Below are 13224 nucleotides of genomic sequence, written 5' to 3' on the forward strand. Positions count from 1 at the left end.
GTGGAGCCCCAGTGCTGCTGATCACTCTGTCGGACACACAGTGTCGCAAACACACGTACTGTGGTCTGCCAGTCAGGTAATCAAGAATCCATGACACCAGGACAGCATCCACCTGCATCGCTGTCAGCTTCTCCCCCAGCAGAGCAGGGCGGATGGTGTTGAATGCACTGGAGAAGTCAAAAAACATGACCCTCACAGTGCTCGCTGGCTTGTCCAGGTGGGCGTAGACACGGTTCAGCAGGTAGACGATGGCATCCTCAACTCCTAGTCGGGGCTGGTAGACGAACTGGAGGGGATCTAAGTGTGGCCTGACCATAGACCGGAGCAGCTCCAGAACAAGTCTCTCCAGGGTCTTCATGATGTGGGAGGTCAATGCCACCAGTCTGTAGTCAATTGAGGCTGTTGGGGCGCGGCATCTTCGGCACAGGGACGAGGCAGGACGTCTTCCACAGCACAGGAACCCTCTGGAGACTCAGGCTCAGGTCGAAGACATGGTGAAGTACTCCACATAGCTGAGGGGCACAGGCTTTGAGCACCCTGGTATCTTGGTAACACAAATGAGTGGGGCCAAATGGCCTACTCCTATGCCACAAGACTCAATGACTCTGCAATAATCCTCCCCAGTAAATCTATTTAACTAAATTTTTCATCATAAATTGACTCATCACTTTCTCCAATGCTAGCACATCCTTCTTGTGGCAATGATGACCAGAATTCACAGTAATCTAGCCATGGCCCAACAAATGCTTTATGCAGTTCAACCATAACTTCACTATTCTTCTCCCCGTTACCTCATGGGTTTCCTCTGAGTGCTCCGGTTTCCTCCCACAGTCCAAAGACGTACTGGTTGTTAATCGGTCATTGTAAATTGTCCCATGATTACGCTGGAGTTAAATCAGGGTTAGTGGTGTGGCATGGCTCGAAGGGCCGGAAAGGCCTACTCCGCACTACATTTCAATAACTAAATAGTATTCTAAGTTTAAGCCAAAATGACCAGTATATTTTACACACATGGTAGTGAGCCATTCTAACCTTCTGGCTTGCTCTGCTGTCCAATAGAATCATTGCTGATTACTGACGTCAATACCATATTCTAGCTCTTTCCCCTTAACTCCATGATACATTTTGCATCTAGAAATATACCTTTAGTATTTTCAGCAATTTTACCTGTGCTGCTCTCAGTCATAGTGAAGTCCATGCTTGTATTCTTTAACAAAAATATATTATCCAAGCCTTAAACTTCTTGCATTGTAATCTGAAACAGTGAACCCTCATCCAGTGGAAACAGCTGGCCTGCCCAGCCATGTTAAATTCTTTTAAACTTCCACTGCCATGGGTAATGGTGGAAGCAAATACAATTGTGGCTATTAAAAGGTTGTTAGATATACACATGAATATGTAGGGAATGGCGAGATATAGATCATATATAGACATATTGAACTTACTTTTGCTCATACAGAACTCCCAACATCCCAAGAATCAGTGTGGTGAAACTTTACTACACTCTCAATGGCATAAACATCCTTTCTTAAATTAGAGGGCCAAAACTGCACACAATTCAGGTGAGGTCTCAACAAGGCCCCATATCAATGTAGCAAGAAATCTTTATTTTAGCACGTGGTTCAAAAAGAGCTCAGGTACGTTTCAGCCTTTATTTTAAAAAAATATTGGTGAGCAGCAATCAGCACAGGGCCAATAAAAAGGAAGTGTAAGCGGAGCAACCATTGTTGAAGAGGTACATTGCAAAAGGCAGAGGTTCCAGTAAGTTTTTTTTCCCTGTTACTACAGAAAAACTTAAGAGTTAATATATAGTTAATGCGCTAAGAATAGATACAGAGGTAGTGCAATATTCCTTGTGTAGGATGTCGGAAATTTGGGACACCTTCAAGCTCCCTGATGAGTACATCTGCACAAAGTGCATTGAGCTGTTGTTCCATAGAGACCATGTTAAGGAACTGGAGCTGCAGCTTGATGACCTTTGGTTCATAGAGTAAAATGAGGTGATAGATAGGGGTGACTATCTCCCCATAGCTCCCAAGTTGCAGGAGGCAGGTCCCTGGGTGACTGTCAGGAGAAGGAAAGGGAATAGGTAGCCAGTGCAAGGTACCCCTGCAGCCGTTCACCTCAATAATACGTATACCGCTTTGGATACTATTGGAGGGGGGGGCAACCTACTGCAGGAAAGCCGCAGCAACAAGGCCTCTGGCTCTGTGGCTCAGAAGGAAAAGCAGGAGAAGAGGAATGCAGTAGTGAAAGAGGACTCCATAATTGGAGCAGAAAGCCGACTCTGTAGATGTGAAAGAAACATCCAGATGGTATGTTGCCTCCTAGATGCCAAGATCAGAGATGTCTCGGATCAGATCCACAACACTCTAATAAGGAAGAGCTTATAGTCTGAATTCATGGTACATATTGCTATCAACAGCATAGTAGGAAAAGGGAATAGGTCCTGAAGAGAAATATAGGGAGTTAGGCAGAAAGTTACAAAGCAGGACCTCCAGGGTAGTAATCGCTGAACTACTGCCCATGTCATGTGCAGTAAGGATAAGGATAGGATGACTTGGCAGATGAATGCATGGCTGAAAATTTGGTTCAGAAGACAGGGTTTCAGATTTTTGGATCGTTGGGGTCTCTTCTGGGGAAGACATGAACGGCACAAAAAGGACGGGTTACACCTGAACCAGAAGGAGACAATTATCCTTGAAGGAAGGTTTGCTAATGTTGTTGGGGTAGGTTTACTCTAATTTGGCAGGAAGATTGGAACTAGTTTCAGGGCTGAGGATGTGGCAGTTTGTATACAAGTAGATACGGTGTGTACTGAGACTGTGAGGAAGAACAGTCCTCACATGCATTATGATAGGGCCATCAATGGGATGAGTTAAAATGTAGCAGGGTGCCAAAATCAAAAAGGGTAATAAATATACGATGGAAGATGCTATATTTAAATGCACGCAGTATATGGAATAAGGTAGTTGATCTTGTAGCATTTAGAGATTGGTAGGTATGATGTGGCTGAAAGGAGGTCTTAGTTGGGAGGATACACATTATATCAAAAGGATGGGCACGTAAGGTAGAGAGGGTGGTATGATTCTGTTGGTATTAAATGATATCAAATCCTTGGAAAGAGGTGACGTAGAATAAGAAGATGTAGAATCCTTGTGGGTAGAGTTAAGAAACTGCAAGGATGAAAAGACTCTGATGGGAGTTATATACAGGTCTCCAAACAGCAGCCAGGATGTGGGCTACCAATTACAGAGGAAGATAGAAAAAGCATGTGAAAAGGGCAACATTACAATAATCATGGGGGATTTCAATAAGCACATAGATTGGGAAAATCAGGTTGGTGCTAGATCCCAAGAGAGGGAATTTTTAGAATGCCTACAAGGTGGCCTTTCAGAGCATCTTGTGGCTGAGTCCACCAGGAGAACTACAATTATTGGCTGGGTGTTATGTAATGACGCAGATTTGATTAGGAAGCTCAAGGTAAAGGAACACTTAGGAGGCAGTAATCACAATTAAACCTGCAGAGATGACAGCAGAACGGCAATGGCTGGTGGTCCTGGAGAAATTTTGGAAACTGAAGGAATGATTCATCCCAAATATGAAGAGGTATAATAAAGGGAGGATGAGGCAACCATGGCTGACAAGGGAAGTCAAAGACAACATAAAAGCAAAAGAGAGAGCATATAACAAAAAATAGTGGGAAGGCAGAGAATTGGGAAGATTTTAAACAACAGAAGATAACTACAATATAAAAGCCATAAAGAGAGAAGAAATAAAGTATGAAGACAAGCTAGTCAATAAAATAAGAAAGGATATAAAAAGTTTTTTCAGCTATTTAAGGAGTAAAAGAGAGATAAGAGTGGATATCGATCACTAGAAAATGGGGTAGGGGGTATAGGGGGTAGGGGCAAAGAAATGGCAGAGCAACTTAAGCATTATGTGTCAGTCTTCATTGCAGAAGACACTAGCAGAATACCAGATATGCAAGTGTCAGGGGCAAAAGTGAGTGTCACTGTTATTACTAAGGAAAGGCTTGGGGTAGCTGAAAGGCCTGAAGGTAGACAAGTCACTTGAACTAGATTGACTACATCCCTGGGTTCCTAAAGAGCAGGGGGTCCCCAACCTTTTGTGCACCGCGGACCGGTTTAATATTGACGATATTCTTGCAGACCGGCCAACGAGGGTGTGGGGGGGGGGGGGGGTGTTCAAGTTCAACAGTGCATGACAGGGAATGAAGAAAGGTACAGCTGACTCATATCATTTCATATCACCAAATCATATCGTTTCCTCGTGGCCTGGTAGCACGTCTTTGGGGCCCGGTGGTTGGGGACCATTCTCAAGAAATTGTACAGGCCTTTGTAATGATCGTTCAAGAATCATTAGATTCTGGCATGGTTTAAGAAAGGAGGGAGGCAGAAGAAAAAAAATTATAGGCCAATTTACCTGACTTCACTGGTTGAAAAGATGTTGGAGCCTATTATTGAGGTTTTAGGGTACTTAAGAGGCACATGATAAAGTAAGCCAAAGTCAGTGTGATTCTCTAAAGGGGAAATCTTACCTGACAAATCTGTGGGAATTCTTTGATGAAATAACAGGCAAGATAGACAAAGGAGAGTCAGTGTATGTTGTTTACTTGATTTTCAGAAGGCCTTTGACAAGGTGCTGACATGAGGCTGCTTAACAAAATAAAGAGCCCATGGTCATATGGGAAAGATGCTAAAATGAATAAAAAATTGGCTGACTGGTAGGAGGCAAAGTGTGGGAGTAAGGAGCAGGACCTTTTCTGGTTGGCTGCCAGTGACTAGTGGGTTGCCACAGGAATGGGTGTTGGGACCGCTTCTTTTCAATTTGTATCAATGAACTACATGAAGGAATTGATTGACTTTGTGGCCAAGGGGGAAAGACAGATAATGTTGAGGAAGCAGGATGCCTGCAGAAGGACTTAAATGGGGGAATGGGCAAAGAAGTGGCAGATGAAATATAATGTAGGGAAGTATATGGTCATGCACTTCGGCAGAAGGAATAAAAGTGTGGACTATTTTCTAAATATGAAGAAAATTCAAAAAATCAGAGGTGCAGAGGGACTTGACACTCCTCATTTAGGATTCCCTGAAGGTTAATGTGCAGATTGAGTCAGTGGTAAGGAAAGCAAGTGCGATGATACCATTCATTTTGAGAGGACTAGAGCAAGAAGGTGATGCTGAGACTTTATGAGGCATTGGTCAAACTGCATTTGGAATACTGACAGCAAGTTTGGGTCTCTTATCTAAGAAAGTATGTGCTGATAATGGAAATAGAGGATGTTCACAAGAATGATCCCAAGAATAAAAGGCTTAACATATAAGAAGTGATTGATGGCTCTGGGCCTGTACTCACTGGAGTTTAGAAGAATGAAAGGTCTGGATAGAGTGGATGTGGAGAGGATGTTTTCTATAGTTGGAGAGTCTAGGACCAGAGGGCACAGCCTCAGATGCGAGAAAAAATATCTTTAGCAAGAGGGTGGCGAATCTGTGGAATTCTTTATCAAAGACAGCTGTGCGGGGCAAGTCATTGGGTATACTTAAGGAGGAGATCAATCGGTTTTTGATTAATCTAGTCAAAGGTTATGGGGAGAAGGCAGGAGAATGGAGTTGAGAGGGATAATACATCAGCCATGATGGAATGGTGGAAAACTCAATGGGCATAATTTTGCTCCTAGGTCTTATTATTCCCCTACTCAAATCCTTTTGCAATGAAAGACAACATACCATTGCTAAACCTTTATATTTGCTTTTAGTGATGGGGTACATAAGCATTTGTATATAAATGCTTCAAACATGACAAAACTTTACCCACCATAAACTAGGTTTTCTACCTCCAAGTTAATTTTGGAAATAAGTTGATACTTTTCCCTGGTTCCTATAGATCTCCATTTTCCTTTGTCAAACAATTCACCAAAATTGTGTTAATGAACTTGACTAATATCTTTTCAAAAAAATCTAAATCAACTTGGTCAGACCAGACCTTCCCTTGTAATAAAAGGTCATTAAAATCATACTATAAAAAGCATGCAACAGCACAGAAGGCACAGAGGAGATTCACCAGGACATTGCCCAAGATGGAGATTTATTATGAGAGTCTAGAGGCCAGGTCTGATACAGCATCAAGTGTCCAGAAGAACACTTGAATCATTGAGGCAAAGAAGGTTAGGCTGGAAGCTGAGCTTAAATCAGCCCGATTTCATCCTGTATAACAATGAACTTAAATGTTACCTATGTTTCTCGCTTATTTTTAACCTGCACTTCTGTAAATGTTGACAAACTGTACACTGGAGTTCTTTTTAAATTACAAATTTGCCAAAAGTTAACATTATAATCAGAATGGACCCTAGTGATTTAAGCACTTTAAACACGCTACTCATCTTACTTCGTCCTCTTACTATGTGCTGATCAAATCCAATTGTTCAATTCCTTCTCCTTCATATCAAGGGTTACAAAGATAGGGTTGTACAGCACAGAAACAGATCTTTTAATCCTACCTTCATGGAAGACAGATTCAAAATTTTAAGAGAAAGGGAGAGAAAGTGTACATTAAAATGGTGTAATAGTGACACTGTATAGTACACAAAATAAGCAAACTGAACCCTCCAGTTTGAGCCAATGCAGAGACATACCTGATAACCACCCCTTTGTGCATGTATATGTTAATATAGTGAGACCCTGTGCTACCATTCGATTCCCAGTACGTTTTGGTATTCTTGTCAGTTAGCTTGCTTGCTCTGTGATGATTGGAGGACACCTCCACTTTCTCCCAACATTTGTCTTCTTTAAGCTCCACATTGGAACCTATGCAAGAAAGGAAGAAACATAGTAACTGCCAGGCAAGGAAAGTATGCTAAAGAACATTGTTGTAGGATCCAAATACATTCAGGATTGAATAAAGTTTCCCAAAAACTCTATGAAGATTTTAAAGATTACTAACAAGAATCAAATCAAATGGTCTGCATAACTTTCTAATCTAGATCAACCCTGCTCCAGTGATTCATCAATGACACCACAGAACTGTTAGGTTTAAGAATATGCCCTTAGACATGAGGAATTTACTTTAGGATTTATTAATACTTCACAAAATAAGACACACTTATGCCAATACTTTGGTATACTGCTCTGAAATAATGTTCCTACTGCCACCATTTTCCCTGTTGAAATAAACATTTTTCAAAATATCTCATAATCATTAATTCATTCTTAACTCAAAGTGACCACACAAATTCTCCAAATCAACATTTTGTTACAATGTAGAATCATAGATATTGCAACTAATTATGGCTGGACAAAGGAGGCTTATTCTTGGGCTATCCCAGCGTTTTCTCCTTCACCTACTTCTGGTTATTATTTGTTCTTAACCTGTTCCCTTAAGAATCAAGAATACTCCCTAGGACATCTCTTCTACAGAACAAACAATCCAGAAGTTCCTCTAAGTATCCTCACAACCCACCATTTAGCTATCAAATTGGTAATTTTTTGGTGCTTTACTTCTAATACTCAAGGATACCGACTGCAAAGTAATAAACAAAATTGTACATTGACAATGTGAACACATGGACATCTTAGAGACTTTTCACTTCTAACTCCATCAGACTGATGATACATTTTAGACCTACATTATCTTACCTTGCTGGTGTCACATGCTGTTCTGTTAATTCTCTTGAGAGATCCCTCAAAACTATACTTCTGCTTTGCACTGACAAACCTAGAGATACTTCATGCATGTTCATAGAGACACCTGGCTCTGTCTATACCTCCTGCTGCTTCAGAAAAGAAATAGCATATTCAAAAACCTTTTCCACTACAGTCAATCTCTCTTCTCCCCCAGGCAGAAGATACAAAAGTTTGAACACACACACCAGGTTCAAGGACAGCTTCTATCTCATTGTTTTAAGATTCTTGATCAAATCTCTTACTAAAGATGAACTGTTGATCTCATCAACCACCTGTGACCCTTACACATTATTGTCTACCTGAACGGCACAATGTATAACTATTAAACTTGTCAGCATTGTTATTTTTGTACTACCTTGATGTACACAAATGACAAAACGATCTGAATAGATGGCTTGCAAAATAATTTTTCACTGTATATCTGCACATTTGACAATAATAAACTGATTACTTCATCCATTTCCTTTCCTTACTCTTGTTTCTTGTATTTATTCCTTTCAGTGCTATGTGCAGTCATAAAAGTATCTTCCAACCTACTTACAACTTAACACTCCAGACATTGACTTTGCAACAGTAAAGCCTTGCCAATTTGTCACTAACTGGAAACCTAGGTTTTCTTATATGCCCAACTGTAAGAGCTGAAAAGTAATAGCAACAAAATCAGTAACCTTTTTTTCCAGTATGTCTATAAAAATACAAAGGGAATCTATACTAACAGTTTCACATTTCTCTAACTGAAAACTACAAGTCAAATCCAAACTCTATTTCTGTCCTTCACAAATCTGAATAGTTAATCTTGATTACAGATATTACAGGTAAAACCATGCTATACGCTGTCGTGTCATACAGCATGGAAAAAAGGCCTTTCAACTCAACTGTTTGAGTGAGCTAGTCCCATTTGCCCATTTGGCCCATAACCTCTAAACCTCTTCTATCCACGCACTGATCTAGATGGTTTTTAAATGTTGCTAATGGGCCTAACTCAACCACTACTTCTGGCAGCCTATTCCAAATATACAGTACCCTTTACTCAAAGAAGCTGCCCTGATTCCCCTTTAAATCCCTCATCTCTGATCTTAACCTATGCCCTCTTTTTAGCATCCCCTCACGAGGGAAAAGACTGTGCTTTTACTTTTTTTATGCCCCTTATGACCTTATATACCTCAAACCGGTCACCCTTCAATCTCCAGTTTTAAAAAGCAAGCAGGGCTTATTGGGAGTTGTCCGTGGAGCAGATTGCAGAGTGAGTTAAAGACATTCCTTGTGGACTTTACGTGCTTGTTTTAAAAAACAAGTTGGGTGGGCTTGTCGGGACTTGTTTATGGAGTGGGAGATTCCTTGGGTTATTAGTAACTTAGCAAGGGCCAATTAAAAGTAGTAAGTTGTATGTGGAGTGGCCATTGTGGGAGCAAGCAGAGATAGAGAGGGAAGCTTTGTCTCAACAAGCTCTGGTGGCAACAGGCAAAGGCTATGGGTGCCGAGTCTTTTGGAATCATTTAGTTGATTGTTGAACTTAAGCTTAATGAGTTAGAGCCAAAGGTATAACAAGTGTAAGCTGTATGGTAGTTAAGGCACTTTAATGCTCCTCTTGTAAGAAGTGGGATTTCAAAGTATCTAACGGTGTCCCTGATGACTACATCCACAGGAAATGCACTCAACTTCATCTCCTGACAAGGTCAAGAAGCTGAAGCAGGAGCTGGATGCACTCAGAACCATCTGGGAGGCTGAAAAAACTCCTAGATGAAAATTTTACTGAAGTCATACCCAGAGTACAGGCTTCAGACAGTAGATGGATGACAACCAGAAGTAATGGGAGTAAGCAGTTAGTGCAGGGTTCTCCTGTGGCTATTCCCCTCAGTTACAAGTATATTCCCTTTGGATATTGCTGGGGTGGGGATAACCTATCAAGGCACAGCAACAACAGCCGGACTAGTGGCAACTGTGGCTGCCTCGCAGGTTCAGCAGGGAAGGGTAAAGTCAGGCAGAGGATAGTAAGAGGAGACTCAACAGTTAAGTTGATGGACAGGAGATTCGGTGGCTGCAGATGGGTCCAGGATGTATCAGAGTGGCTGCAGAATAAACTCGGGGAGGGAAGGTGAGCAGCTGGAGGTTGTGGTGCACATTAACACCAATGACATAGGAAGAAAGGGGAAAATGACATAGGAAGAAAGGGGAAAAGGTCCTGCACAGTAAGTATGGGAGTTAGGGAAGAGGCTGATGAACAGGACCTCCAAGGTAATAATCTCTGTATTACTCCCAATGCCATGTGCTAGTCAGGGCAGGAATAGGATGATAGTATAGTTGAATGACTCTCTGAGAAACTGGTGCAGGGGGCAGGGGTTCAGGTTCTTGGATAATCGGAACCTTTTCTGCAGGAGGGGTGATCTCTACAAGAAGGCCGGGTTCCAACAAAACTGGACAGGAACCAATATCCTGGCCGGGAAATTCACTCGTGCTACTCAGGAGGGCTTAACGCAGTTTGGTGGGGATATGGGAACCACAGCACATGGCCAGAAAGTGGAGGGATGGAGAGAGAGGTAGATGTCAGGACCAGTAAAAAGCACCAGGAGCAAAGTAATAGATATGATGAGAGGGATAGTTTAAAGTGTCTGTATTTTAATGTTAAGAACTTGAAGCATGCAGCACTTCAACTTCACCAATATAAGCTGGGACCTTCTGAGTTCAAGATGTTTAGATGGGGCAGAATTTGTTAGGTGCACCCAGGAGGGTTTCTTAAATCACTATGTAGATAATCCAACAAGAGGAGGGCTGTATTGGACCTAGTGGGTGATTGACCTTTCAGTGGATGAACATTTCAGGAACAGTGACTACAACTCCTTAAGTTTTAAGATAGCTACAAGGATAAGTATGGACCTTGTGGGAGAGTATTAGATTAGAGCAGGGCAAATTATGAGAGCAAGGGAGAGGTAATTGGGAACAGCTGTTATTGGGCAAGTCCACATCTCTCAGGTGGAGGGTATTTAAAGACCAACTGCACAGAGTACACAACAGGTATGTTCAGTAAGTAGAATGGGCAAGGGTAGTAAGGTAAGAGAACCTTGGGATGTCAAGAGAGATGATGAATTCAGTTAAGAAGAAAAGGGAAAAGTATGTAAAGCTTAGGAAGCTGGAATCAAACAGGGCCCTTGAGGATTATAAAGAAGCCAGAAGAGAATTCAAGAAGGGAATTAGGAAAGCCAGGAAGGTGCATGAAAAGTCCTCGGCAAGTAGGATTAAAGAGAATTCCAAGGCACTCTATAACACACATCAAGAGAAAGAGGATAGGCACACTCAAGGATTAAGGGGGGAAACATTTGTTTGGATGCAGAGGATGTGGGTAAGGTCCTCTGAGAACTTTATATCAGTACTTACTAAGGAGAGGATGTGGAGGATAGGGAAATTAGTGCTAAGAGTATTGATATACCAAGGCAATTCAAGATAAAGGAGAGGTAGTGATGAGCGCATTAAGGTGGACATCCCCAGGGCCTGAAGGGATATATCCCAGGCAATTGAGAGAGCAAGAGGTTGCTGGGGCCTTGACTATTATCTTTGTATCCTCTAGCCACAGGCAAGATCCCAGAAGATTGGATTACCTGGATTGGAGGGCGTACCTTATGAGAATAGGTTGAGTGTATTTGGACTTTACTCCTTGGAGCGGCAGAGGATGAGAGGTGACCTGATAATGGTATATAAGATGATGAGAGGTACTGATCATGTGGATAGACAAGAGGCTTTTTCCCAGGGCTGAAATGGCTAACACGAGGGGGCATAGTTTTAAGGTGCTTGGGAATAGGTATCGAGGGGATGTCAGGGGTAAGCTTTTCACACAGAGAGTGGCGGGTGCATGGAATACACTGCCGGCAGCAGTGGAAGCAGATACAATAGGGTCTTTTAAGAGCCTCTTATATAGGTACATGGAGCTTAGAAAAATAGAGAGCTATGCGCTAGGGAAATTCTAGGGAGTCTCTAGAGTAGGTTACATGGTCAGCACAACAATATGGGCAAAAGGGCCTGTGATGTGCTGTAAATTTCTATGTTCTAAGACTGGTATGTAGCTAATGTCATTCCATTATTCAATAAGGGAACTAGGGATAACCCTGACTCTCACATCAGTGGTAGGGAAGTTACTGGAGAGAATTCTTCAGGATAGAATTTATGAACATTTGGAAAACCATGGCCTAATTAGGAAGAGCTAGCATGGCTTTGTGCAGGGCAAGTCATGACTTACTAACTTGATTGAGTTTTCAGAGGTGATGAGGGTGACCCTTGAAGAGCTGTGAAATGTTGTTTACATTGATTTTTGTATGGTCTTTGACAAGGACCCTCATGAGAAATTCATCCAGATGATTAAGATGAATGGGATCCACAGTGAATTGGCTATTTGGGTTCAGCACTAGCTTGGCCATAGGACAGGGGTCCCCAACCTTTTTTGCAGTGCGGACCAGTTTCATGTTTACAATATTCTTGCGGACCGGGGGGGGGGGGCGGGGGGGGAGAGAGGAGGGGGCGGGATGGTTGCCTACGGACAAGAGTAGCAGTCAAATACGTTGCGTTTACCCAGAGAAAGACTACATTGATCATGAAGCCTTGCGCGGGCACCAGTGCGCATGCGTTATTTGTGCATGTGCGCACATGCCGATTATTTTTCTACAAATCGTTTTTGGTGATTCTGTTCGGAGGGGGGGTGTTAATTACGACCGGAATATTGGTGATAAGTGGCTAATACACTCAATTTCGTTTCTAAAAGGCTTTATCTAACGAATTTAATATTAAACACACAGCGCATTTTCCTCGCATGAATATAGCGATAAGTCATTTATCAGGGGAGCTTGAAGTAAGTGTTGAACAAACTTCCAGTAGAAGTGTCAGAAGCAAGTTCGATAATTATCATTTAAAGAAAAATTGAATAGATATATGGACAGGAAAGTAATGGAGGGTTATGGGCTGAGTGCAGGTCGATGGAACGAGGTGAGAGTAGCGTTCGGCACGGACTAGAAGGGCAGTGATGGCCTGTTTCCGTGCTGTAATTGTTATATGGTTATATAAGTCAATAGCATCATAACATTTTAAGTAATGTTTGGATATTAAACACAGCGCATATTTTCCCCGTATGAACTTATAAAATCATTACAACGCACCAATATCGCTGAATCAGTGGGAGCCCTGGGCTTGCTTTCCTGCAACAAGACGGTCCTATCGAGGGGTGATGGGGGACAGCGATACTCGAACGAGGTTCCTTATGTCCAGTCTAATCTGCAATTTAGTTTTTGTTACATTCATCGCAGAGATATGTTGGAAATGGAAGCAACATTTTCGGTGCTTCTGTGGCTATCTCAGGATATTGAGCCTTGACTTTGATCCAGAATGCCGGCAGAGATGTGATGTCAAACAGACTTTTCAGCCCACCGTCATTTGCAAGCTCGAGGAGTTGATCTCCTTCCCGTGCTGAAATGGATGACGCGCGGGTAATGGCTCAACAGTGGGCGTGCCAGGGAATGAGGAAAGGTGCAGCTGACTCATA

General features: G+C 42.2%; 1 protein-coding gene across 6 annotated transcripts in view; it reads right to left on the bottom strand.

Moving 5' to 3' along the window:
* LOC134342426 (cullin-9) overlaps positions 1-13224 on the bottom strand; it is a 318694-nt gene that overhangs the window by 152513 nt on the left and 152957 nt on the right. For all 6 annotated transcript variants that reach the window (XM_063040545.1, XM_063040547.1, XM_063040543.1 and 3 more), the window contains exon 15: positions 6656-6827. In XM_063040545.1, the coding sequence (XP_062896615.1) occupies positions 6656-6827 (172 nt within the window). The remainder of the gene's footprint in view (positions 1-6655; positions 6828-13224) is intronic.

Source organism: Mobula hypostoma, chromosome 2, assembly GCF_963921235.1.
Source record: "Mobula hypostoma chromosome 2, sMobHyp1.1, whole genome shotgun sequence".
NCBI classification, from domain to species: domain Eukaryota; kingdom Metazoa; phylum Chordata; class Chondrichthyes; order Myliobatiformes; family Myliobatidae; genus Mobula; species Mobula hypostoma.